Source organism: Heteronotia binoei, chromosome 5 (genome assembly GCF_032191835.1).
Source record: "Heteronotia binoei isolate CCM8104 ecotype False Entrance Well chromosome 5, APGP_CSIRO_Hbin_v1, whole genome shotgun sequence".
NCBI classification, from domain to species: domain Eukaryota; kingdom Metazoa; phylum Chordata; class Lepidosauria; order Squamata; family Gekkonidae; genus Heteronotia; species Heteronotia binoei.
The window spans coordinates 6,747,916-6,775,518 of NC_083227.1; the positions used below are offsets into that span (position 1 = coordinate 6,747,916).

Consider the following 27,603-nt stretch of genomic DNA (forward strand, 5'->3'; position numbering starts at 1 on the left):
GAGCAAGACGTTGGCCAGGCTATATAACGTTTGCATTTCAATATCTAGAATTCTGAGCTTAAGTTTCAAAAATGCATCTTTTAAGGATAGCATAAGAAGTGAATCTAAATCAATGCCCATATATTTAATTTTCCTCTCAATAAATACTAGCCAATTTGACAAATTAGATTCTGAGAGCAGTTAAAATAAAAGGCTCTCTGAGTCAGAGTGGAAATGTAGCCGTAACCAATATTTAAGTGACATTAGCCATGCTTGTGTTTCCACAAGATTCGTCCCTGTTTCTAAACATAAAACTGCATATGGTATGCACTATGGGAATCCCAGGATTTTCCATAGGAATTTTGATTGGACACCTTCAATGTTATTATCCAAGGCTGTGATCCACACTGGGACCCCATATAAAAGCTGCGGTATCACTTTAGCCTTAAAGATTTTTAGCGCAGCTGGGATAAACTGATTGCCTCTGCTGTAAAAGAAGCTCTGGATAGCTCCAACGTTAACATTGACTGACTTAATTATACAGTTACAATGATTAGTCCAAAGTGTGTTATATTGGAAATGAATTCCTAGGTATTTGTAGTATTTTACTTGTTCTGTCTCTTTGCTGCCTATTGACCATTTAGTTGGTTTCCAAGATTTGGAAAAAACAACAATTTTAGATTTGTCATAGTTCAATAGGAGCTTATTGTTGTTAAGGAAGGTGATACAGTGAACAAGCAAATGTTTTAATCCAGTTCTGGAACAAGATAGTAAGACTATATCGTCCGCATATAACAGTAAGGGAACATGTCTGGCACCAAGTTTTGGACTATGATGGTCAGTATCTGACAAAAAGGGAGCAAGATCATTAAGAAAGAGGTTAAACAAAAAGGGGGCCAACACATAACCTTGTTTAACCCCCTTTCTTAATGGGATTTTTGACATAAGATTGCCTGATAAAGAGCATTTGACTTGACAAAAGTTGAAAGTATATAATTTTTTAATGAGCATAAGGAGTCTTTTATCAATACTTGTTTGTTCCAGTTTGTCCCACCACAGGTCTCTGTCAATTGAATGAAATGCTCCCTTTAAGTCTAAAAAGGCTACATACAATTTCATCTTTTTCCCAATAGTGTATTTGGAAATTAGATGGGACAAAGTATTACAATGATCAAGAGTAGTTTTGCCTTTACAAAAACCCAGTTGTTCCGGACAAAGAATTTTTTCTCGTGTCATCCATTGTTCTCCTCAGTAGATACTTAGAATATAATTTACCAATGATGGATAGGAGACTAATCGGCCTGTAATTATTTGGAATGGCGGGATCTCCTTTTTTATAAATTAGAACCACTATTGAATTAAGCCAGGCTTTAGGAATTATGCCTGTTCTGTCAATACTAGTAAAGAGAGATGCGAGCGGAGTAGCCCACCAATCTGGATCTAACTTTAGGATTTCAGAGGAAATAACATCTGGTCCTGTAGCTTTACCTGATTTCAATTGCAAAATTAGATCTTTAACTTCATCAGAGGTCACAGAGGGCCACTCCAGAAGATCTACCTGAGAAAGTTCGAAAGGTCTAGAAGTGTATAGTTTACTTTGGGAGAACATAGAGAAGAAATATTGGTACCAGACATTGGGAGAAATAGCAGACATAGAAGGGGCATCAACTTTATGGGCACCTGATACAACAGACCAGAATTTTTTAGAGTTCTTTAAGGTTATGGCCTGGTATAGCTCCTCCCATTGAAGTTTAGCATAATCATTCTTTTTGCTTATAATAACCTGGGACAACTGATTTTTAAGATCAAAGTACTCTGATGGTAAAGACAAAGCCCCGGAGTCGTGGTAATATCTGTAGGTGTTGCGCAACAGGGTTTTAACGGCTCTACATTCTTTATCAAACCAGGGCTGCAGAGATTTTATGTTTCTTTCCTTTTTTACATTTTTAGGTTTAACATTTAGTGAACTAAGAATGTTAGATACTAAAGAATCATAGGCTATTGTTAGCACTGAAGAATTTGTTGTGGTTAAAACCCTTCTAAGATTCAAAAGGGAATGAGAATTTAAAAGTAACTGAGCTACTTGTTTAATCTGACTATTCCAGCAGATTTTTGGTAAGGACGTAGACTCCGACAAGTGTATAGAGGGATTAAGGGAAGAGACTGGGGAAGACTCTGTATGAAGGGTCAAAATAAGTGGAAGGTGATCGCTAATAATGAGATCACCTATACAGAAATCTTTTATATAACATTCGAGGGAGAAAGGGACAGTAATATAATCAATTATACTGCAACCTTTCTTAGAAATAAATGTGAAATCCCCCAAATGAGAAAATCTTTTCAAACCATTTAACCAGACCCTATTGTATTGGATACAAAATTTGGCAAAGCAAATGCCTGCCAAATTTGAATAGCTATCTTTATGTTGCCTCCTATAGGGAAAAAAAGGTGGTAAGGTATCATCTAGATTGAGGTTAAGGGCCTTAAAAAAGATTTTATCATCATTGCCCACTCTTGCATTAAAATCTCCTGCTATTATTATTTCAAAGGAGGGAAATTTGGTTTCCAATGCACTCACAATTACATTCAAACGTTCCCAATGATGTAAAAGGGCCGATTTAGCTAGGGCAGGAGGGATATATATGTTTACCATAATCATAGAAAGATTCCCAAAAACAAGCTTGATAGCTTGTTCCATAACGCTTCCAGCCTGTAGGGGGATGCCTACAGAATTATGAAGAAGAGACACAAATATAGACAAACCCATTTGAAAACGGCCTCTTGAGTTGGTTCTAGAGGCTGGGAGCAAATAGGACTTATAACCTTCAAGATGAATCGGACTTTGGGACCAAGTCTCTTGGAGTAAAATGACATCAAAGTTCTTAAGGTAGCTAATAAATTCCGCATCTTTGGATTTATTCCACCAACCAGCCACATTCCACGAGATGATCTGAATGTCCGATAATGGAGAAGAATTTGGAATTGAAGACAACGAAGAGGATCTCAGTCAGTCATCTTGGGAAAATTGGTTTGGCAAGAAACAAAAATCATACCTTCGTTTTCGAGGCCCCTAGAAATATTTTTGCTAAGTTCACAAAGGCTTTGCCAGATGAAATTATCCTTAGGATTGATGGAATTATCCATAGACGTGGTGGGCGCTGGATGGATTTCAACAACGACCAGCCTTTCCAAAGGCCGCCTGATTTCAGGTTGGGGGTAAGTGGTTAGTGAAATCTCAGATGGAAGAGTAGATATTGTATTATCCACATTCGAGTTTGTTAAAGGAGGGCAAATGGAAATTGAAGAGCGAGGAGGATCTTGTTGATCTAGGTCAATCAGAGGCACATCTTGAAGCTCTCTCAACTCGATACAGGAAGACGCAGGAGAGCTCTTTTGCTGCCCACTCTGCTTCAATAAGAGGCTTTCTTTCAACAAGTCTAGTCTTTTTAAAATGTCTTGTTGATCATAAGACTGGAGGGATTGGAACTGATCTCTAATATTGGCTTCCAAGATGTTAGTTGCAGCTCCATAGATTAATTAAGAGGGTAAGATTGAGGTGACAAATTTGCTGTGGCGGATGTGAGGGCGATCTGGCTGTGACATCTGTCACCCCATTGATCTCCAGGGTTGATTCGGCTGATCTGGCTGGCTAGGTGGGTGTCCCCTCCCTCCCTCACCGCTCCATGTGCGTCCCTCCCAAAGCTGCGTGCTCGGTGGAAGAGGACGACCATCCCAGATAGGAGTGTACCATTCTTTGGTCAAGGGTATACGATAGCTGCGGGGTTGAGGAACTTTATCAAAAGCTTCCTAGAATTTAAGGTAAACAACATCCATTGGGTCCCCTTTATCCACATGTTTGTTCACCCCCTCAAAGAACAGGTCAGCGAGACAAGATCTTCCCTTACAGAACCCATGCTGAGCTTCCTCAATAACTTGTTCATCAATGTGCTTACTAATTCTCTTTTTAGTAACAGTTTCCACCAACTTTCCCGGTGTTGAAGTCAGACTGACTGTCTTGTAATTTCCTGCACTTCCTCTGGAACCCTTTTAAACATGGGGGTGACATTTGTTACCTTCCAGTCCTCAGGAACGGAGGCAGATTTTAATGAAAGATTACTTTTTTTCAGGAGATCCACAAGTTCATATTTGAGTTCTTTCTTCCTGCAAGCCTGGAATATCCCACTACACACAAAATACAGTCTAAAGAAATCAATGGGTGTTAGCATGAATGGATACCATCATAGTATGGGGTTAGTTCATCATAGATGCAGATAAGACAACAATAGGCTCTTACATATGTTCCCCAGAGAGTACTGAGATCTAGCTTGCAAAATCTGCTGACAATCCCTGGGCCGAAGGAGGCCAAACTGAAAATGACAAGAGACAGGGCCTTCTCGGTTACAGCTCCCCGTTGGTGGAACCAGTTACCAGAAGAGGTACGGGCCTTGTGGAGAGCCAGTTTGGTGTAGTGGTTAAGTGTGCGGACTCTTATCTGGGAGAACCGGGTTTGATTCCCCACTCCTCCACTTGCACCTGCTAGCATGGCCTTGGGTCAGCCATAGCTCTGGCAGAGGTTGTCCTTGAAAGGGCAGCTGCTGTGAGAGCCCTCTCCAGCCCCACCCACCTCACAGGGTGTCTGTTGTGGGGGAAGAAGGTAAAGGAGATTGTGAGCCGCTCTGAGACTCTTCGGAGTGGAGGGCGGGATATAAATCCAATATCATCTTCTTCTTCTTCTTAACCAGTTCCACCGGGCCTGTAAGACCATCCTCTTCCAGCTGGCTTTTTTACGTGGAATTATTATACCATCGTTATGCAAAGCTATGTTATATTAAGATCGTAGCACCAAACTAATCTGTGGTTTTAAATTGTTGTTTTAATTGATTTTAATGTAATTATTTATTTGAGGAATAATTGTAAATTGCGGTATTTTATTATTGTATTACTGTAATGCCGTATTTTGTTATGTAAGCCACCCTGAGCCTGCTTCGGCGGGGAGGGCGGGATATAAATTAAAAATTATTATTAGTATTATTATTATTATTACTGGGGCAAGGATAATAATACCTGCTGTACAAACAGCAGTGCCCTCTCAAAGCCATAACTGTCAGCGACTTCTTCCTGACGCCAAATATGGGAGAAACCTTTTGAATCCTCAGACTTTGAAAAGAGATTCTGTTGCAGAAGCACTCTTTGACGGCAACTGAGAATCCACAAAGGAAACATACGATTTTAATGTTTGGAACATTGAAAGAGATTCAGTCAGAGCTGCGTTGAGGAACCCACAAGGAGGATCTGTGAACGGAGCTTGGACTGCAGTACTGCAGCTTTACCACTCTGCACCATGGGGCTCTGTTACCTTTTTTTTACCATATTGTTATCCCAGTCTTAGCGGCATTGATTGCTCTGTAACCTATGCGTCTTGACTCTGATTTGCTCTTTCTGACCACTTATCCCCCCACCTGCACGTAATATTTGAGGAAATCTGTTTCAATGTATGTGAAGAATTGTGCATGTGTTGGATCTCTGCTCTCACATGCACCCTGGGTGGAGCTCTTATCTGCATTCTCACATCCCTGTTACCTGTTGCATTTATGTGCTAATTTGCTGCCAATCATTGATCTTAAAAAGGTATCCCCCTGTACAAGCACCAGTCGTTTCAGACTCTGGGGTGATGTCGCATCACGACGTTTTCACGGCAGACTTTTTACAGGGTGGTTTGCCATTGCCTTCCCCAGTCATCTACGCTTTCCCCCCAGCAAGCTGGGGACTCCTTTTACCAACCTCAGAAGGATGGAAGGCTGAGTCAACCTGGAGTCGACTACCTGAACGCAGCTTCAGCTGGGATCGAACTCAGGTCGTGAGCAGGGAGCTGATTGCAGCTTTACCACTCTGCGCCACGGGGCTCAATTGATCTTACATTAGAAACTTTGGGAGGGGGGACCTCCGTCTCCCCTCCCACATTCCAACCAACTCCCTTTGCTATACCGATTCTCTTTTTGGGGGTACCCCTGTCAACGAGTCCCCTCTAAGGCTAGCAATCAGTGCGCTAGAAGAGGACACTCAATGTAGTGCACTGTGTCACTGCGCCATCTTTCCAGAAGTCCTGTACTTATGCATCTTGGCTCTGCATGGCCCTTGATAACGGTTGCCCCCCGCCTCTCTTTTCCTGCAAGTAGGACTTGAGGCTATTCTGTTTGATTGTTTGTATCTGAAGAAGTGCGTTTGCACGCAAAAAGGTCTACTTGAAAAAGACTTTGTTAAGAACATAAGAGAAGCCATGTTGGATCAGGCCAATGGCCCATCCAGTCCAACACTCCGTGTCACATAAGAACATAAGAGAAGCCATGTTGGATCAGACCAGTGGCCCATCCAGTCCAACACTCTGTGTCACATAAGAACATAAGAGAAGCCATGTTGGATCAGGCCAGTGGCCCATCCAGTCCAACACTCTGTGTCACATAAGAACATAAGAGAAGCCCTGTTGGATCAGACCAGTGGCCCATCCAGTCCAACACTCTGTGTCACATAAGAACATAAGAGAAGCCCTGTTGGATCAGGCCAATGGCCCCTCCAGTCCAACACTCTGTGTCACATAAGAACATAAGAGAAGCCCTGTTGGATCAGGCCAGTGGCCCATCCAGTCCAACACTCTGTGTCACATAAGAACATAAGAGAAGCCATGTTGGATCAGACCAATGGCCCCTCCAGTCCAACACTCTGTGTCACATAAGAACATAAGAGAAGCCATGTTGGATCAGGCCAGTGGCCCCTCCAGTCCAACACTCTGTGTCACATAAGAACATAAGAGAAGCCATGTTGGATCAGACCAATGGCCCCTCCAGTCCAACACTCTGTGTCACATAAGAACATAAGAGAAGCCATGTTGGATCAGACCAATGGCCCCTCCAGTCCAACACTCTGTGTCACATAAGAACATAAGTGAAGCCCTGTTGGATCAGGCCAGTGGCCCATCCAGTCCAACACTCTGTGTCACACAGTGGCAAAAAATTTTATATATACATACACACTGTGGCTAATAGCCACTGATGGACCTCTGCTCCATATTTTTATCGAAACCCCTTCTTGAAGGTGGCTATGCTTGTGGCCGCCACCAGCTCCTGTGGCAGTGAATTCCACATGTTAATCACCCTTTGGGTGAAGAAGTACTTCCTTTTATCCATTTTAACCTGTCTGCTCAGCAATTTCATCGAATGCCCACGAGTTCTTGTATTGTGAGAAAGGGAGAAAAGTACTTCTTTCTCTATTTTCTCCATCCCATGCATTATCTCGTAAACCTCCATCATGTCACCCCGCAGTCGACGTTTCTCCAAGCTAAAGAGCCCCAAGCGTTTCAACCTCTCTTCATAGGGAAAGTGTTCCAGCCCTTTAATCATTCTAGTTGCCCTTGGAGAGCCACAAGACATGAACATCAAATGTTTGAAAGCTGCAAGACATGAACCTCAGATGTTTGAGAGAAGGAAGGAAATAGGTGGGGGGGAGAGAGGTGGAAATAAAGCAACTTCAACTTAAAATGAATTCTCCAAGCCACCAGCTAGCTTGGCTTGGAGAAGTGATTTAAAGAAACAAATGCCTTCCCAAACCAGCCCATGGGGCGATGGGAGCTTCAAGAGCCACACAATATGTGTGAAAGAGCCACAGTTTGGCCACCCCTGCTCCATATCTTTTTGCAGGGTACAGTCTCCCGAGTGTGGTGATGTGTCACCACATCCGAGTAGAAGCTTGTAGCACCAGAACCAGAGTTTGAACCAGGCGTCGCCGTGTGTGTTCTTGCAGCGGACAGTCTCCAGAGCGTGGGGTTGTGTCATTTGGAGTAGTCCCAAAATTGTTTTGGGGGGTGCAGCCAGCCCCCAGCTTCAGCGGAGTCTTAATTAGAGCTGTTGCCAGTTTGTAAAGAATACTGCGGCGTCGTGTCCATCTAAGAAGGCTGTACATAAATAAAAGTAAAAATATTGAGGGAGGAAGTGTGTGAGGTTGCCTTCCAATTGGAGTGTTGTAAATTTTTGTGGGGGTTGTCTCCATTGAGAAAAAAAGAATGCAGAGTGCACGTTTGCTGGAAGAAAACTTCGAAGGAGGATATTTAGCCTTCCTGTACATTGGAACTCTACTTGTTTTGTGAACTGCATGTAATGCGAAACATGGAAAATGGAATTGATGCATATTTCACCATTAAAAAAGCAGTTTTGTAATATCGAGTTGAGTAATTTTGTCACTATAAACTTATTTAGGTTGTTTTTGATATAAGGCCCCAGCTTCAGCCTGTATGATTGTCCTGGAGCTCTCTCTCTCTCCCTCGGCTTGGCTTCGCGAACGAAGATTTAAGAAGGGTGCAATAATCCACGTCTGCTGGTGGCTGACAAGACCAATGCGGGACAGGCGGGTCCGGCCACAGTGGCTGCAGGGAAAAGTCTGATTTAGGGTTGGTGCTGTAGCAGTGCGATTCTTCCTCAATCTCCTTTTGTCCTCAAGACCAGCTATGCGTGCGTCCTCAAAAGAAGAGACAGCCTGGTGGATGGTGTGTCTCCATGCTTTGCGATCTGAGGCTAGGTCAGACCACTGGTGATGGTTGATGCGACAGGTGCCAAGGGATTTCTTCAAGGAGTCCTTGTACCTCTTCTTTGGTGCCCCTCTATTTCGATGGCCGGTGGAGAGTTCGCCATACAGGGCAATCTTGGGAAGGCGGTGGTTTTCACCACACGTTGGATCAGCTGGCACAAGAACCATGCTGTGGACCAGGAAACAGCACTGATCCTCTCAAAGGGGAGAGTTCGCTGAACGTGGGGGTGTATGAAATGCAGAGGGCATGGAGTCTTTCTCGTTCCTTAGTCAGGTCTCCTTTGAAACACAGGCCTCTTAGTGGCACCAGTGTCTGTCTTTGCAGAGGACAGGCTCCAGAAGGTGGGGACGTGTCACTCGGTGTGGTCCAAAGCTTCTTTTGGGGGACAAACAATACAAAAAACAAACACTGTGATATATGGGCTTTGGGGGTGGAGCCAGGAGACATTGGGGGTGGAGCCAGCAGCAAGATTGGGACAAGCATAATTGAACTCCAAAGGGAGTTCTGGCCATCGCATTTCAAGGGAACGCAAGACAGGGGCACCTTCTTCTGGAGCTCATTCATAGAAGTGGACCCCCTGATCCAATCCTTTTGAAACTTGGAGGGTGTTTTGAGGAGAGGCACTGGATGCTACGCTGAAAATTTGGTGCTTCTACCTCAAAAAACAACTCCCCCTCCCCAGCCACGAATCAATTCTCCATTATACCCTATGGAAATTGGTCTCCATAGGGAGTAATGGAGTGCCCAACAGACATCTCCCCCTCCTCGCTTTCTGACGACCCTGAAGCGGGGGGTAGGGGCTTCCAAACTGGGGGATCTGCTTCCTCCACCTGGGGATTGGCAACCCTAGTATTACCAACTGTTTTAATCCATTCTCAGCTATACTTGTTGCCAGTTGTTTAATGCGACTTGGCTCTAACTAGCCCTTGCGGACTACTAACCCTCCCCCCACCCTCTTTCTACCTAGATGTAAAGCTGGAGGAAGTTCCGTTCACTGTGCCTGAAGAAGCGTGCATACACATAGAAGATGATACCCAGAATTAACTCTTGTTGCTCTCAGAGGAGCCGCTGGACTTTTGGCTGTATTTCTTCTATGATCAGCAGTTTCAACAGTTGTGTGTAAAGGCGAAAAACACGAAGAGCACATGGGGGGGGGGGGTGTTTAAACCAGGGAGCATATGGGGGCATTTCAATGAGCATCATCCTCAGGGTTTCGGGGTGGGGGGGGGGGCGTAGACCACAATTTCTGGGGAGGGGGGAAGGGGGCTGAGCCTGGTCCAAGCCCACAAGGTTAGTAGTCTGTATTTCTTTACATTGGAAATTATCTATACTTCCAAAGACCATCCCACAATTAACGATGTTGGTTTAAAAAGAGATAATTTTATTCGCTCGTCATAGTCTGACTCTCAAAGAAAGGGTACTTTTAACAACAACACCACTTACATACTGGATGCACACTAGGAAATCTCCAAATGCCTCTCAGAATCCACAGTAAATTCTGGCATCTCAGATACTCTGACCTGAAATTGTTGGGAGCCTTTGTTTGATGGAAGTACAATCCAGGACAACAGAACCGCCTCTCTTGCCCATATTTCATGAACCGGCTTTAGCTACCACTCCACAATCATACATCCACACAGAAACAATAGCTGAAAAGGCTATTCCCAGATATTCAGCAAAGGAAGCCCAGTCCAGTTTGCTGGCGCTTCCTTGCAGCATTTGGGCACCGCTGGGGGTGCGCTTCTCGCAGGGCCTGGGCTGGAGACCCACCCGAGAGGGCCCAGGGGGGTTTGGAAAGGCCGGGTGGGGGGGGAGGATTGGGGGAGGGCTGCCGTGGGGTTTGCACCTCGATTGGGACCGGGTTGCCAACCTCCAGGGAGGGCCTGGAGACCTGCTCTAACAACAGGGCATCTCCAGACTGCAGAGGTCAGTCCGCCTACAGAAAAGGAAGGGCAGCATCAGAACCCTGTTGATCCCCTCCTGCCCCCAAATCCCGCCTTCCCAGGTCCCCCCCATCTCCCACCGCACTGTGTGTGTGTGGGGGGCACAGAACACCGCTTCCTTCCACCCCAGTTCTTCTGCGGTCCTTATTCTAAGGAGCTGCTGGGATTCTGCTCCAGCCTCCTTTCCCTGTATCCTCCGGGCATGCACCCCCGTGCAGAGTTACTCCCGAGCAGCCCCATGGAGCAGCACTGTAGATGGCAGCCTGGCTTCTCCTGTAGAGGACTGGAAGGCACAGGTTGCGCTCCTCTGCAGCACCGAAAGGGTTAAGGCCAGAAAGCCATTGGCTAGAGAGGCCCAGCAAGAAATGCAAGGGGGGGGGGGGAAGTCGGAGAAGAGGAGGGGCTCTTGCTTTCCTTCCTTGGCTGTGCACGCATGCGCAGGGGAAGGGGTTTGCTTCCGCACTGGGAAAGAGAACAGAAGGGCTGCAGAGAAGCTGAAGCGGAGAACAGCAGCGCAGCTGGAGCCTGGGGAGGTTTACTTACAAGTAAGCCGTATGAAGGGGGCGGAGAGATAAGCTTTAAGATTGTGGGAGGGAGGCGGGGATCATGCATGCCAGACCTGGGCTGTGCTAAGTTGGTGGGGATTTTCTGCAGGGGGGAGGGACCTGGGAAGGGAAAACACAGAGCCCTCCCTCCCACTCCCTTGCTCAGCCTCTCTAGCAAACAGCTCTGCTGCTTTAGTGCTTTCTGAGCTGCAGAGACATGACAGAGGCTTCCGAGCTTCCCTTCAGCCTGGCTGCTCTCTCCGGACCAATGCTCTGTAATGATGCAGCTCGGCAGGGGATGGTGCAGAGGTAGGGGGGAAGCTTCCTGTGCAGCCTGAGGCAAGGACTGTTCCCCTTTCTCCTATCTCTGGGGCTGCTAACCCAGCGCTTATCCCCAGCAAGCCCTTGAAGAGGGTGGTGGAGCCGCGCTCTGTCCTTTCCCTCCCAGAAATATTGTCAGAACTCCCAGGGGGCACTTTCTGGCTGCACTTGAGATCTAGGGGGCAACAGAGAAAAAAAAGCTTCCTCATCTATTGAAGAGCCAGTCTATAAAGCCTCCCTCCCTCCCCCGTCCCCCAACGGAGTTCTTATTCTAACGAGCTGGAGGGATGCAGATTCAGCCTCCTTTTCCTGGATGCTCTGGGCATACAACCCCATGCAAAGTTGCTCCCGAGGAGCCCCATTGAGCAGCATGAAGACATCCTGGCTTCTCCAGGAGAGAACAGGAGGACACATTTGGCACTCCTCTGCAGCACTGAAAGGGTTCACACCAGGAAGTCACGCTAGGAGTGGGGGGGTGGGGAGGGGTGGAAAAGATTGGTGCTGTTTCCTTCTTTGCTGGTGCCCCTGCGTGTGGGAAGGGGTTTGCTTCTCCATGGGGAAAGAGAGCAGGGAGGGGTGCAGAAAATGGAGGGGGAAACCTTGCAGCCGGATCCCCGGGAGATTTGCTTAAAAGTAAGTGATGGAGGAGGTGGAAGGGAGAAGCTTCTAGGGAGGCGGGCAGCGATCAGGCCGAGCCATGGCTGTCAACTCCTGAATGGCAAATTCCTGGACATTAGGGAGTGGATGTGAGATGGGAAGAAGGCCTCAGAGTTCTCCCTCCCGTGCAGCCATTTTCTCCCAGGGAGCTGATCTCTGCCCGATGGAGGTTGATTTCAATTCTGGGAGAACTTCAGGCCCCACCTGGAGGTTGGCAACTGTGCTAGGCAGTAGTTTTGCCTTCTGGACTAACTAGGAACCCAAGCTCTGCTCATGACCTGAGTTTGATCCCGGCGGAAGCTGGGTTCAGGTAGTCAGCTAGAGGTTGACTCAGCCTTCCATCCTTCCAAGGTCAGTAAAATGAGTACCCAGCTTGCTGGGGATAAAGTGTAGATCGGTGACTGACGGTAGCTCTCCAGATGTTTTTTGCCTACAACTCCCATCAGCCCCAGCCATTGGCCACGCTGGCTGGGGCTGATGGGAGTTGTAGGCAAAAAAACATCTGGAGAGCTACCGTTGGCCACCCCGGTGTAGATGACTGGGGAAGGTAAAGGCAAATCACCTTGTAAAAAAGTCTGCCAAGAAAATGTCAAGATGTGACGTCTCCAGTGTTCCCTCTAAGCTGAGTTAGCGTGAGCTCGCTCACAGATTTTTATCCTTCAGCTCACATATTTTTGTCTTAGCTCTGGAAAAAACGGCCCCAGAGCACAATAATTTATGCAGTAGCTCACAACTTTAATGCCAGTAGCTCACAATGTTAATACCAGTAGCTCACAAAGTATAATTTTTGCTCACAAGACTCTGCAGCTTAGAGGGAACATTGGATGTCACCCAGGGATCGATAATGACTCAATGCTTGCACCTCTACCTTTAAAGCTGCAAGTCTCAGGATACCAAAATCACCTTAACTTTCAGCACTGGAGACACTGGACTCTTCCCCCCTATCCTGACACACACAGCTGAAGGCAGAAATCTCCCCCCCCCCTCCATTTCTTGTTCTCTAAAGCTGCAGCTCCCAAGGTACGAAAACAGCTTCCAATATATTGTCTCTTTTGATGGTCTGCAATTTGAAAGCAGGGGCTGAAGGCAGAATTTCTACAAATCCCAAAGGAAAACATAAGGCAGGGCAGTGAAAGGGTGCTCCTGTGTGACAAGCAAATGTCCCAAATTCAGAGTGGCAGGCAGCCTCTTTAGCAGCAGAGAGAAGGAGACCACAAAGTTTAAGCCAAACTTGCTTCAGGGAGATACCTGGCGCCTAGAGGGGGTTTATTGCCTCCACTGGAAATTCCAGGCAGGGGGCTTGAGGCCACTTAATACACCCACAGAGGATGTTCTGATTCCCTTCATTTTGACTTCCTCCATGAATCAGGCTGATGTCCTTATAAAGCCACCTATAGCCAAAGTTTCCATCAGAGAACTCTGCAGCCTCTGGGCTCCTGAGTGAATTTAGAAAACAGGTTTTTTTTTTGGGGGGGGGGGGGGTTGAGGTTTCTACATCGACCTGTGGCAAACAAAAAATGTTCATTTACTAGATCGGGAGTGGGGAACAGTGGCTCTCCAGATGTTTTTTGCACTTGTGACCAAGTGCAAAGTAATGCACATCTGGGCAAAAATCCCAGCTACAAATACAAGTTGATGGGGTGTGAACTGGCAGAGACTGACCAAGAGAGAGATCTTGGGGTCGTGGTAGATAACTCACTGAAAATGTCAAGACCAGTGTGCGATTGCAATAAAAAAGGCCAACACCATGCTGGGAATTATTAGGAAGGGAATTGAAAACAAATCAGCCAGTTATCATAATGCCCCTGTATTAATTGATGGTGCAGTCTCATTTGGAGTACTGTGTACAATTCTGGTCGCCGCACCTCAAAAAGGATATTATAGCATTGGAGAAAGTCCAGAAAAGGGCAACTAGAATGATTAAAGAGCTGGAACACTTTCCCTATGAACACTTGGGGTTCTTTAGCTTGGAGAAACGTCGACTGCGGGGTGACATGATAGAGGTTTACAATATTATGCATGGGATGAAGAAAATAGAGAAAGAAGTCCTTTTCTCCCTTTACTTGAAATGAAAACGAAAGCAAAACAAAGGGAGGGGCCATTCTCCAAAGCCCTTCCTGTTTCCTGCTTCCTGCTCAGCCTTAAAGGCACATATTTTAAAAAACAGACCTGCAGGAGCTCTAAAACTACATGGTGACTGTGGGGGGCGGGGCTTCCCCCGCCGGCCAGCTGGCTGGGGGCAGGGAGAAGCCTGTAAAAACGGGGGATCCCCCGCTGGGACCTGGGGATTGGGAAGCCTAGAGGAGGAGACTAGACCAAAAGCCTGCCTCAAGTTTAACAGACTCCTCCAGCCAACTCCCCAAAAACCACAAGCTTAAAATGGCCTCTCTCCGCAGCTTGTAATATCCTTAAAGAGAATCGTAATCTTGCAGCCTGCAGCGTAGCTGCTAGGCTGCTTAGAGCTGTTTGCCCTCCAGGGCGGGAGAGTTGGACTGCGCGCTGTTTGGGGCGCGCTTTTCAGGGGGCGGGTTTAGCCGAGTCAACGGCTAGCTCCCCGTCCCTCTCTTCAGTCCCTCGATGGGTGGGCTGATGCCTAGTGAGAGGGACAGAGAGACGGTTGGGCGGCCATTCTGAGGGACCCTTCTTATTAGGCAGGCGGGCAAAATGTCTGGGGGTAAAGGTTCAGAGGCAAGTCCAAGGGTAAGAAGCCTGCACCCAGACCGTCTAAAGCTCCTGCCAGGAGGCCACTGCCTCCATCATCTTCTTCGGATGAGGAGGGTGAAGGGGCGGTGGATTATAATATTTTGAGTAGGCTGCAGGCCTTAGAGCGGGCGGCGGGTGTTCCTTCCTTAAGCGGGGGGGGGCGATGTTAGGCAATCCAAAAAGGCAAGGCACGCTAATATTCTTACCAGGTTGTCCATTCTTGAGGGCAGGTCTGGTGGAGTTGTGCCTGGCAAGGATGCTGGTTCCGGTGGCCCCGATGCAGGTGCGGTGGAGGAGGCGCGGACGTCGGGCATTGGTTTGCCGGTGGTGCCAGTTGGACTTGGAGGTAGGTCTGGTGAGGGTTTGCAAGTTGGGTCTGGGCAGGTTTGGCCATGGGGAACATGGGGACCTGCTGCAGTAGCCGGGCCAGAGGTGCCTCAGGGATAGGCTTAGGTGTGACTACTCCTCCGGGGGGTGGGGCTGGTGCAGAATTGGCATTGGCCAGGGGGGCAGGGCACACCTTGTGTGCATCCAGGTACAGGGCAGATGAGCTTATCTGGGCCCATTTTGGGAGCACCATCGCAGTATGGGATGGTGCCTTTTACAGACTTGCCTTTTGGGAAGTTGCTCTGCCACTCGGGGACCATTTGCTCCCTGCCACAAGGGAAAAAAATTTTAAAGGGAGAATATGTGGACATATTTTCTCTTCTTTATCGAGGAAATGGAAAAGAAAGACAAAGAGGAATTAGATGAAAAGGAGAAGGAGAAGCTGCGGAAGCGAAAGGTGGACAGAACATGGGCTAATTGGTTGCCTGGGTTCTGCATTTATGCCGGGGTAATTGCCAGGGCGCAGCCGTGGCGGGCGGCATCCTTGTTTCAATACTTGGACATAATTTATAAGGGCTATACTGCCTTTAGTGGATCAGCCTGGTTACAGTATGACCAGGAATTTAGAATGAGGGCTGCCCTATATCCGACCCTCCAGTGGGATCGGATTCACCAGCAGCTTTGGCTGCAGGTTATGTCCCCGGCCAGGCCTAACCTGGGTGACCGATCAGATAGTGGTCACTTAGTGAGTAGGGCGTCCACTTCTACTTCTTCGAGCTCTCCCCGCGGTACAGCGGGGCAGGCGGTTCAACCCCGCTTGCTCTGCTGGGACTTTGGATCCCTGGGGGTGTGTAATAGAAAGGCGTGCCAGTTCAAGCACGCCTGCCCCTTGTGTGGTGGATCCCACGCCTTTGACAGCTGCCCTAGAGCCCGGGGGCGCAGGAATCAAAAGAAGCCCGGCGGGGGCGGAGGAGCTTTCCAGCCAAGAAAGGGCCCCAGCCCGATAAGGGTGGGACCGCTTAAGCGATGGCTAGCTAAGTATCCTAGGAGGGCGGACGCTTCGTACCTGTTGGAGGGTTTTAAGTTAGGGTTTAGGATCCCTTTTCAGGGACCTTCGAGTTGCGTTTATGTCTAGAAATCTTAAGTCTGTTAAAGGTTTGGAACAGGTCGTTAGAGACAAGATCGCTAAGGAGTTGGCAGAGGGAAGGATCCTTGGTCCTTTTCCACAGCCTCCAGTGCCTACTTTGAGGGTCTCGCCGTTAGGTGTGGTGCCCAAAAAGACGCCTGGTGAATTTCGTTTGATTCACCATTTGTCTTTTCCTAGGGGGCAGTCAGTGAATGATGGGATCCCAGAGCATTTATGCTCTGTCAGGTATACTAGCTTTGACCAGGCTATCGCAGTGGTGAGGCATTGTGGGGTGGGGGCTGAGTTGGCGAAATGCGATATTAAGTCGGCGTTCCGCCTTTTGCCTGTCCACCCCGGTGACTTTGATCTCTTAGGATTCTCTTTTGAGGGCCAATTTTACATGGATAGAGCATTGCCAATTGGGCTGCTCTGTGTCATGTTCCACTTTTGAGCGTTTTAGCACGTTTTTAGAATGGGCTGTGCGTAAGAAGTGGGGTTGCAGGACGTTGTTCATTATTTGGACGACTACCTGTTTGTGGGGCCAGTAGGGACAGGGCAGTGTGGCCAGCTGCTGGCTGGTTTCGCCGAGCTCACTACTGAACTTGGGGTACCCTTAGCACCGGAAAAAACGGAAGGTCCAACCCAGAGGTTGACCTTCCTGGGGATTGAGATTGACACGATTGATCAGTTGTCTAGGGTGCCTTTGCAGAAAGTGGAGGAGCTGAGGGCTAGGATTAATGCATTTCTTCTTAGGAAGAAGGTCACTTTGCTGGAACTGCAGCAATTGGTGGGGCACCTTAACTTTGCTTGCAAGGTGGTTGCTCCTGGCAGGGCTTTTCTTAGGAGACTTTGTGATGCTATGGCAGGGTTGCGCTTGCCCCAGCATAGAACTAGGGTTACCTGCAGCATGAGGGATGATCTGAGGGTTTGGCAGGAATTCTTGGAGTCGTTCAACGGGGTCTCCTTTTGGAGGGAGGACTTGTTGCTTGAGGCCGAGCTCCAGGTCATGTCTGATGCTGCAGGATCTTTAGGCTTTGGAGTTTATTTTCGCGGACATTGGTGCGCGGATGTGTGGCCTGATTCCTGGACGCAGGTAGGGGTGAACCGAGATCTTACATTCCTCGAGTTCTTTCCCATCTTAGTTGCGGTTTGGCTGTGGGGGAAGGATATGGCCAATCACACTGTCTATTTTTGGTGTGATAACATGGCAGTAGTCCACGTCATTAATTCCCTTTCATCCAAATCGCAGAGGGTAATGAGGTTGGTGAGGGCCTTCACTCTGCGCTGCTTGCGGCTTAATATATTGTTTTTAGCCAGGCATGTTCCTGGGGTGAGCAACGGGGTGGCTGATGCTCTATCTCGTAAACAGATGGAGAGGTTTCGTCAGCTGGCCCCGGAGGCAGACGGAGAGCCGGTGCCAATGCCCCAGGAGCTATGGCAGATTGGAGAGCCGAAGCCTGCAGAGCGATAGGTCTAGCCATTGCGCCCAGCACTCGGAAGTCTTACGAGCGGGCCGTGTGGCAGTTTGAGGACTTTCGGGCTGAGGTAGGGTATCGCAGGGTTTGGCCCCTCCCAGTGGAGGAATTGCTCCATTACTGTGTGTCGTTACGAGGTAAGGGGTTGGCCATGCGATCTATTAGGGGGTGCCTGTCTGCATTGGCTTTTGCAAGTAAGGCACTTGGTTATAGGGAGGATACAGCAGACTTTCGTATTCGAAAGATGCTGGAGGGGTGGGCTAGAGAGGCCGGACCCAGGGCTGACACGCGGAATCCGGTGTCTCCGTCGATTCTGCGGGGGTTAAAGAGGGTATGGGGCGTGGTGTGTGCCTCGCCTTTCGAGGCATGTTTATTTCATGCCGCATCCTTGTTAGCCTTTTTTGGGGCGCTTAGAGTGAGTGAGCTGGTAGCTCAATCTAGAAACGATGTTTCTGGTAGGGCTTTGCAGCTGAGGGACCTGAGGTTGTTGGGGCCTAAGGCGGTCATTACTGTCCGTCGCTCGAAGACGGATCAGCTGCAGCGGGGTGCCGTGCTCGAGCTGGGTAGTTGTTCAGAGCTCGAGTTGTGTCCAGTTAATGCGTTGGCTGCTTATTTGGCAGTGCGCGGGCCCAAGGACGGATTTTTGTTTATACACATGGATGGTAAGCCATTAACGAAGCACCAGTTTTGGGCGGTTACGTCCAGGGCGTTGGGTGAGTTAGGGTTATCAGGGGTGCGGTTTGGTACCCACTCCTTTAGAATTGGGGCGGCCTCGACAGCGGCTGCTATGGGGTTGCCTTCCACCTCTATTCAGAGGTTGGGGCGTTGGCGTTCTTCAGCCTATAAGGTGTACATACGCCCCTTTTGCGGGCATTGAGCACATTGGATTGTGTGCAGGAGTTGGTTCTGTTTGTGTTTAATGGTTTTTCTCTTTTTAGATGCTGCTGTTCCTGGCCAGAGGAGCCGGTGCCGAGTTCTCATCTGCGGCCATAGCTACGTGTTTTGGGCTGGTCTTCAAGCACGGAGAACTGCGGTCGGCTCTCAGCTGGGACTCAGCAAGCATGCGGTCATCGAATGGCAGGGGCGCCGGGGCCTCCAGTGGCCAGGCTTGCTGCCGTTGTTATTCAAAGATAGAGCGGGTCCTCCTCCACAGGTCTTAATGGTTCACCTGGGAGGTAATGATCTGGGGTTATTGAAGGGTAAGGCCTTGGTGTGGCAAGCCCGGGATGACTTCCAGCGCATCAGGGAGCGATGGCCAGAGACCACGATAGTTTGGTCAGCCATGCTGCCCCGCCAAGTGTGGCGTCATGCTGTGGACCCTGCAGCCTTAGAAAGGGCTAGGTATAAAGCCAATAAAGAAATTAAAAAATTACTTGCAAAGGGTTTGGGCCACTATTTACCCCATCCGGATATTTCAGCGAGATGTCCTGACCTCTACAGAGGGGATGGGGTGCATCTCTCGGAAAAGGGTAACGTGCTTTTTCTGAGAGATTTGCAACAAGGGTTGCGGGTGGCTTTGGGCCTCCCGGTGGGTACTAAGCCCTAAGTAGAGACTTGGCCTTATTAGTGGCAGGTTTTAGGGGTTTAGGACACTATGCGGCTAGGGGAGGACTGTGAAGCATCCCCCACTTTGGGGGAAAATTTGGGGTCTGGCATGATCGGCCTTGGGGTTTGGAGACCCGGGTTGGAGAATGCAGACTGTCCAGGAGGCTCGGCTAGAGGGTGCCTTTCCGCCGAGACGTGCGTCTGGGTTTGGGCCCTCTGGTGCGGGCCTCCCCGCTGGGCCTGCCTGGAGGGAGCTGAACAGCTCAGCTCCGGAAGGGGGGCTGGGTCCTCGCCCGTTAATGGCAGGGGAGCGGTCGCGGTGACCCCTAGCCCTGGCCAGGCCGCTGGTGGGGGTTCCCTTGCTGTTCATGTTGTAAGTTAATAAAGTGGCCCAATTTCAATCCAATATATCGTGTCCGACTCGTTATTCCGACCTTGGTGGGCAATCGTAATCTTGCAGCCTGCAGCGTAGCTGCTAGGCTGCTTAGAGCTGTTTGCCCTCCAGGGCGGGAGAGTTGGACTGCGCGCTGTTTGGGCGCGCTTTTCAGGGGGCGGGGTTTAGCCGAGTCAACGGCTAGCTCCCCGTCCCTCTCTTCAGTCCCTCGATGATCGGCCCTCCCACCCGCCCTGTCTGCTATGTGGGCATCGCTGGTTGCCTCATTCGGGGAGCCGGGTAGGAATTTTTTACGCCCCAGCTGATTGGCTGGTGCTGGGGTGTGTTTTTCGCCTACCCTGCATAGCAGTGCAGTGGATTGTGGAATTGGCTCTGGGATGGTGCCTTTAAATAGGCGGTCACTTTAGTTGGCAGGTTTTAGGGGTTTAGGACACTATGCGGCTAGGGGAGGACTGTGAAGCATCCCCCACTTTGGGGGAAAATTTGGGGTCTGGCATGATCGGCCTTGGGGTTTGGAGACCCGGGTTGGAGAATGCAGACTGTCCAGGAGGAGACGTGCGTCTGGGTTTGGGCCCTCTGGTGCGGGCCTCCCCGCTGGGCCTGCCTGGAGGGAGCTGAACAGCTCAGCTCCGGAAGGGGGGCTGGGTCCTCGCCCGTTAATGGCAGGGGAGCGGTCGCGGTGACCCCTAGCCCTGGCCAGGCTGCTGGTGGGGGTTCCCTTGCTGTTCATGTTGTAAGTTAATAAAGTGGCCCAATTTCAATCCAATATATCGTGTCCGACTCGTTATTCCGACCTTGGTGGGCAAACAGAGACACACAAAATTTCCCCAAAGAATCAAGGAGGCACTTATAAAAAACCTTGGTTTGTAGTACAGAAAAAAAATATTTAACCTGATTGGCAAACCACAAGAAACACCAGGGCCAAACTCACTGTGAAGGTGTCTGGTGTTCAATTGTGTGTGCTGATTCTTTTTTGTTTTCTTTTTAACACACTGCTGTCTGTCTCTCTCCATTCCCTCAGAGAGAAGCCTCAAATCATAACCAAGTGAATAAGAGGAAGTTTTCACAGACAGAGGTGACCTAAGACAGGGGTGGCCAACGGTAGCTCTCCAGATGTTTTTTGCCTACAACTTCCATCAGCCCCAGCCATTGGCCATGCTGGCTGAGGCTGATGGGAGTTGTAGGCAAAAAACATCTGGAGAGCTACCATTGGCCACCTCTGACCTAAGAGAAGGGGAAGGAGATGGAAGAGACCCAGAAGGATCTGGAATGGGCAAAAGAGTAAGGAAAGGCCCTCATCCCATCCAACCTGGACGTGGGAAAGAGCTGTGGACACCATGACCTCAGAAGTATGTTGTCAGTGTTTCCACTAGTTCTGCTACCATGAGGCTGATGGGCCCCGAGAGGTTTGCAGCCAGCTGCATAGATTTTGCAACCCATGGCTGAAACCGGAGAGGCACACCAAGAAGCAGATCCTGGACCTGGTGATCCTGGAGCAGTTCCTGACTCTCCTGCCCCACGAAATGCAGTGCTGGGTCAGAGGATGTGGGCCGGAGACCAGTTCCCAGGCGGTGTCCCTGGCCGAAGGTTTCCTCCTGAGTCAGGCAGAGGGGAAGAGGCAGGCAGAACAGGTGTGGAGAGGATTCCCTCCAGATATGACCAATTCAAGCCATAATATTTGGCCTTATCCTAAAGTTTCCATGCCATATCATTACCAAAGTGTTAATCATCCATGTGGGAGATTTATCAGACTCCTTCAGCAGCCTCTTCTGCTAGGGAATTTCTCATCCCTCCGGTTAACTCACCAGGTCTGCTGACGGAAGAGTGCAGAGTCTGGGAGTGGGTTAGGATCATTCTATCTTATCTCTCCCCCTTGCTATTGTTTCAGATGTGGGAACCATCTGTGAAGATGGAAGCTACAGTCCCTGAGATGGAAGGAGCTTCCTTGGAGCAAGGGCAGAGGGCGCAGCTGGTGGAGCGTGCCCAAGATGTCCTGTCCTGTGGTAAGGACTCCTTGTGCCTGGGTGCAGTTGGGGCAGCCTGTGAATGTGATGGGTAGTGAGTTTAAGTTAGGGATGGCCTGGGGTGGGGTCTGGGACATATATGATGCCATGTTGAAGTGAAGTTAGCTGGCTTGTGAAGTGATCTAAAAACTCATTCATACGACTCTCAAGTCTCCAGAGCTGCTCGATTCATGTCTGGTCCAATGTGATGTTTCATGCTATAGCATTTCTACCACCTCCTTTCCCTCCCAACACAGAAAACATAAGTCTCACAGAAGTCCAAAATATGTTGGCAGAATTTATGATCCCTGAGGCTCATAGGTCCCTGGTGCTTCTCTTCTGCCTCCCCCCGAATTTATAAAAAAAGTGTTTTAAAATGTGTTGAGTGTACATAGGGCAGTGTTTCACTCCCCTGGGAAGGAAGTGTATGAAGCAGGGAAGAAACAAGCAATCGCCCTTCCTTCCTTCCTCTCTTGTCTCAGGAAAAGGCAACGAAGAGATGCTGTTGAGCCATCGTCTGTTCAGAGGTGTGGAAACGGCTGCTCCCCCTCCAGTCCAGGTAAGAGAGATGTGGGGCGCAGCTTGGCTCCCTCCTCCTGTCTCAGGGGAGCTTTTCCTCTTGCAGTTTCTACAAGGGGTGCATGCGAGAGATAGTCTGAATGCTGTTCCCTTTACCCATCCCAAGCCTTACTTTCCATACCGCCCCAGACTACTCCCTTTCAGTGTGCGATCTCTGCCTGGTGCGATCTCTGAAGAGAAGGGAATCTTCTTTTTCTTCCAGGGTCCCTTTTCCTTTGAGGAGGTGTCCGTCTCTTTCTCTGAGGCAGAGTGGGCCCTGCTGGATTCGGGACAAAGAGCTCTGTACAGGGAAGTCATGCTGGAGAACTATGAGAATGTGGCCTTTCTGGGTAAGGATCTTTCCTAGGTGCCAAGGGTCCATATTGCTGCCATTGTGAGGAGAAACGAATCCAAATACTGAATAGCAATACAACATTTTGAGGCCTGTCCCACTACTTGGGGAGGGGCTGTGGCTCAGTGGAAGAGCATCTGCTTGGCATGCAGAAGGTCCCAGGTTCAAACCCTGGCAGTATCACAGGAGAAAAGGATCAGGTAGGTGATGGGAAAGACCTCTGCCTGAGACCCTGGAGAGCCGATGCTGGACTGAGTAGATAATACCGACTCCAAGGGACCAAGGGTCTGATTCAGTGTAAGGAAACTTTACGTCTTCATAGAATTGGAACTGACATCCAGGGTCGTCCAAAATCACAAAATGCAGGAAATTCACAACTGCTGCATGGCCAGAAGATGGCAAAAACCCCTCCAGGAACCTTGGCTAAACTGGCCTGGAGGAAGTTCTTTTCTGACCCCAAAGTGGCAATCGCATTTCCCTGGGCATGTAAGAAGGCGCCATAAGAACTAAGCACTGATGCAGCCCCTCCTGCCCTTCATCTCACCGTACGCCTAAGTTCACAGAATCCGCATTGGGGTCTGATGATGGCCATCTAGCCTCTGTTACAATCCTAGAAGCACACCAACTCACTGGGTTCACACAAGCAAAGTAGACCCCTTTAAAAATATTTATTAAGGTTTATGACGGGTTTAATATCAGAGATCACTAAGCAACACAGATTCTGCAGCTCAGCAACAGAAACGGAAGAAGAGCTAGCAGTTCTAACTAAAACATGAAGTACTTAGATGGCATCTCTTGCTGCAGCATAAGAATTCCAACTGTAGCCTAAGTTACTCTGGGGAGAACTATTCATCATGACGCATCAAGAAAATCTCAAGGTGTACTAGCCTGGCATGAGCATGCAGTTAGCCTGGCTTCCCTCTCCTCTATTCCCATATTATAGTTTCTGCCTCTTTAGGGTCAACTGGCACTAAGGATCCAATTAAGGGTCCTGCTGGATGGAACTTTCCAGAGGATGTCAGCAGCATCCTCATCCCCTCCTCCTCCTGCTTGCAGAACTGGATACAGGTTCTCACAATTACCCAAAGACCACATTCTGGGATCTGGCCTTAAAAAAATTGATGATGTTAGCTGCAGGCAGACTGAAATTATGAACACTCACAAGTCACACGAGACCACTTAATAATCTCTGTAACCCTTCGGAGAACGAGGATTCTTTGCCTCACAGAGACATTCCACATATATTGGTTCAGATTCTGGGCTTTGGTCTAGACTGTGGTGCTGACCTTCGAAAAGAATTTTTAGTTACTTATTTCTTTCCTTCTCCGTGTTAAGAATGATCACTTTCTCTCTCTCTGTCTCCCTCTCTCTCTGCCAAAGAAGCCAGAAGTATAAGAGAAACTATGGTGGAGAAAGAGAACGGCCTTGCATTCGAAGAAAGGTTCCAGAGTTCTTCTAGAGGATCCCAAGAGCATATTTCCTTCCCAAACGTGCTTGTTCAGAGTGAGTGACCTTCACTGTTATTATGTCAAGGGACCACACCAGAAATACCCATACCGGATTCCTGATTTCCTTCTGTACTACATTTAGTTTGGTAATCCTACAGGCCGGTAGGTGAGGGAGGGAGGCCTTAATCTGGAGGCTCAGAAGCTCCTTCTGGGCAAGAGTTCAGCTGAAGTTCTTCACGGGTGGGGGAGGTATCCTTAAATACCAGAGATTCTTGGGGGAAGGTGGAGGGGTGGCTAAGATCAGTCCAGCTGGATGAAGCCAAAGGGCCATCAGTCCTTTCCTCCTGCAGTCCCATAGATGCCTTTGGATAAGAATATGAGAACATAAGAGAAGCCATGTTGAATTTGAATTGAATTGAACTTTTTATTACGGTCATAGACCAATATAAAAATTATAACACATCATGTAAAACCCCTCCTAAAATAGATAAAATACATAAAATACTTAAAACTTTTCCGCACAGATAGATAGATAGATAGATAGATAGATAGATAGATAGATAGATAGATAGATAGATAGATTTATTGTCATAGATAGATTGATTGATTTATTGTCATAGATAGATAGATAGATAGATAGATAGATTGATTGTCATAGATAGATAGATAGATTGATTGTCATAGATAGATAGATAGATAGATAGATAGATAGATAGATAGATAGATAGATAGATAGATAGATAGATAGATAGATAGATAGATAGATAGATAGATAGATTGTCATTGTTCTCAAAAAAGGAAAATGAGAGCAACGAAATGAGGTGCTCTTCCACAAACATACCAACACATCAACACTACAGAAAAGACAGGTTGGGGATAACTAAAATATAATTTAACCAATTTTAAAATCCAGAATCAGTTCAAATTAATTTAAAATCCTTTAAATCCGAATATATAAAATCGTTTATAACCTAAAATTCAAACAGATCATACAAAACCTACCATTTCTTGTTTCTTAGTATGGAACTTCACCAGGTAATGGCAGAATTTTGCTATCTGAGATGGACTTGCATCCACCAAAAGTTTCTCCAAACACGCCCCGTCGGCATCTGCTATTGGTTTGACTACAAACGGGGAAACAAGCCTGTCCCTATATGCTTGGTGGAATGGGCATCGAAAAAACATATGAATCATCGACTCCACCTCTCCCATAGCACAAGAACAGCGTTGATTTTCATACGGAACTTTTCTATATTTCCCTTCTAACACTTTTGAGGGCATGGCTGCGCATCGAGCCAATGTAAAGGCTCTTCTGTGAGCTGGTACCTCCAAATAAGAAAAGTACTTGGCCATCCTCATAACATATTTGGTCTCGGTAGACACCAAGAAAGAAGGGGCCTGTTCTAGATCCCTTTGTCTCTCTATTATCACAGATTCTTTGTTTGATAATACTTTTTGCTTTGGCATTACTCTGCGTCAAGAGGCTTTCAAGTGAGAATCCTATACTTTCCAAATTGCTTTCAACCAATTGCAGCCAACTTGGCCTATAGAGGTCTTGAATTATTAGAGGAAAGAGGCCTTTTTTGTTTGTATAGATTCTTAGCCATTGGTATGCCGAAGACAACATAATTCTGGCCTCAATTCTCATTTGCCCAGTTTCTAGTCGCAAAAGGGCATTTGGCACACCTGGCGGGAGCTGCAAGATGCTACGGAGAAATTTAGATTGCACTTTCTCAAGAGCCTGTAATTTTTTAGCCAAAATGCTCAGGTTAATACCATAGAGCAGTTGTGTTAAAACTTTATATTGGAACAGTTTCAGTGCTGCAGGAACATAAAAGCCCCACTTGGAACGAAAAAATCTCAGGATAGCGTACATTGTTGTATCAGGCCAGTGGCCCATCCAGTCCAACACTTAACCACTACTAAAGAGCCAGTTTGGTGTAGTGGTTAAGTGTGCGGACTCTTATCTAGGAGAACCGAGTTTGATTCCCCACTCCTCCACTTGCACCTGCTGGAATGGCCTTGGGTCAGCCATAGCTCTGGCAGAGGTTGTCCTTGAAAGGGCAGCTGCTGTGAGAGCCCTCTCCAGCCCCACCCACCTCACAGGGTGTCTGCTGTGGGGGAGGAAGGTAAAGGAGATTGTGAGCTGCCCTGAGACTCTTCAGAGTGGAGGGTGGGATATAAATCCAATATCTTATCTTATCTGTGTCACAAAGTGGCCAAAAAAATTACACACACACACACTGTGGCTAATAGCCACTGATGGACTTCTGCTCTATATTTTTATCTAACCCCTCTTGAAGCTGGGTATGCTTGTAGCTGCCAACACCTCCTGTGGCAATGAATTCCACATGTTAATCACCCTTTGGGTGAAGAAGTACTTCCTTTTATCGATTTTAACCCGACTGCTCAGCAATTTCATCGAATGCCCACGAGTTCTTGTATTGTGAGAAAAGGAGAAAAGTACTTCTTTCTCTCTCTTTTTTTTAAACACAATTTTTATTGATAACATATGGTAACAATATCCATTAATACCTTCTTATTATCTATCCCAAATGCTATTTTCTAGTCGCCCCTCCTCCCGTTACTTGACTCCGGCTGAAGTTATATACTTAAAATACTAACATTTAAAGGTACCCTTAAACCATAAGAACCTATATTCATATTCTACTTTTTTCTAGTACTTGAACATTATTTAAAAAATTGTCCAATATCCTTTTATATTCCATTCTACTTCTACAAAACATCTAAACTTTTTCCTTTTTATACACTTCCAAATCATAGTCTCTTAAGATTCTTGTTAGTTTATCCATCTCACTCCATGTTATAACTTTTACAATCCAATCCCATTTTTCTGGTATTTTTTCTTGTTTCCATAACTGCGCATACAATGTCCTAGCTGCTGAAAGCAAGTACCAGATCAAAGTTCTATCTTCTTTTGGAAATTTTTCCATTTGTAATCCCAATAAGAAAGTCTCTGCTACTTTCTTGAATTCATATCCCAAGATCCTTGAAATTTCTTGTTGAATCATCTGCCAAAACTTTTTCGCTCTTTCACAAGTCCACCACATATGGTAAAAAGAACCTTCATGTCGTCTATATTTCCAGCATCTGTCTGGCATCTTTTTATTCATCTTTGCCAATTTTTTAGGAGTCATATACCACCTATACATCATCTTAAAACAATTTTCTTGTTTAGTGTGACATGTTGATAATTTCATAGAGTTCTTCCAAAGATACTCCCATGTATCCATCTGTATTTCTTTATTTACATTGATTGCCCACTTAATCATTTGAGCTTTTACTACCTCATCTTCCGTAGACCATTTTAACAGTAACTTATATATTTTTGAAATTAATTTTTCATTATCTCCTAGCAGAACTTTTTCCATTTCTGTTTGCTCACGTCTTATTCCTTCAGTTTTGATATCATTCTCCACCAGCCTTTTTATTTGTTGCATTTGAAACCAATCATATCTTTTATTCAACTCCTCAGCAGTTTTCAATTCTATTTTGCCACTTTGTATTTTTAGTAATTGATTGTATGACAACCCTCTCTCTTCACTGGTTTCAGCTGTTATTTTTATTACTTCTGCTGGCACTATCCATAATGGCTTTCTCTCATCACCATATTTCTTGTACTTCATCCATG

The 27,603-nt window shown here is 47.4% G+C and overlaps 3 protein-coding genes and 1 non-coding gene across 4 annotated transcripts in view; 3 read left to right on the forward strand and 1 right to left on the reverse strand.

Annotated features, from left to right (window-relative positions):
• Positions 1–27,603, reverse strand: part of LOC132572129 (zinc finger protein OZF-like) — a 1,123,325-nt gene that overhangs the window by 200,132 nt on the left and 895,590 nt on the right. The gene's annotated exons all lie outside the window — the stretch shown is intronic.
• LOC132570915 (paternally-expressed gene 3 protein-like) overlaps positions 1–27,603 on the forward strand; it is a 234,642-nt gene that overhangs the window by 150,681 nt on the left and 56,358 nt on the right. The gene's annotated exons all lie outside the window — the stretch shown is intronic.
• Positions 1–27,603, forward strand: part of LOC132572109 (zinc finger protein 850-like) — a gene marked incomplete at its 3' end in the record, with an annotated part of 50,864 nt that overhangs the window by 2,398 nt on the left and 20,863 nt on the right. Inside the window, exon 2 of the mRNA XM_060238907.1 lies at positions 15,409–15,413. Coding sequence (XP_060094890.1) covers positions 15,409–15,413 — 5 coding nt within the window. The remainder of the gene's footprint in view (positions 1–15,408; positions 15,414–27,603) is intronic.
• Positions 22,615–22,686, forward strand: TRNAA-GGC (transfer RNA alanine (anticodon GGC)). The gene has a single exon. It is a non-coding gene; the product is annotated as a tRNA-Ala (tRNA).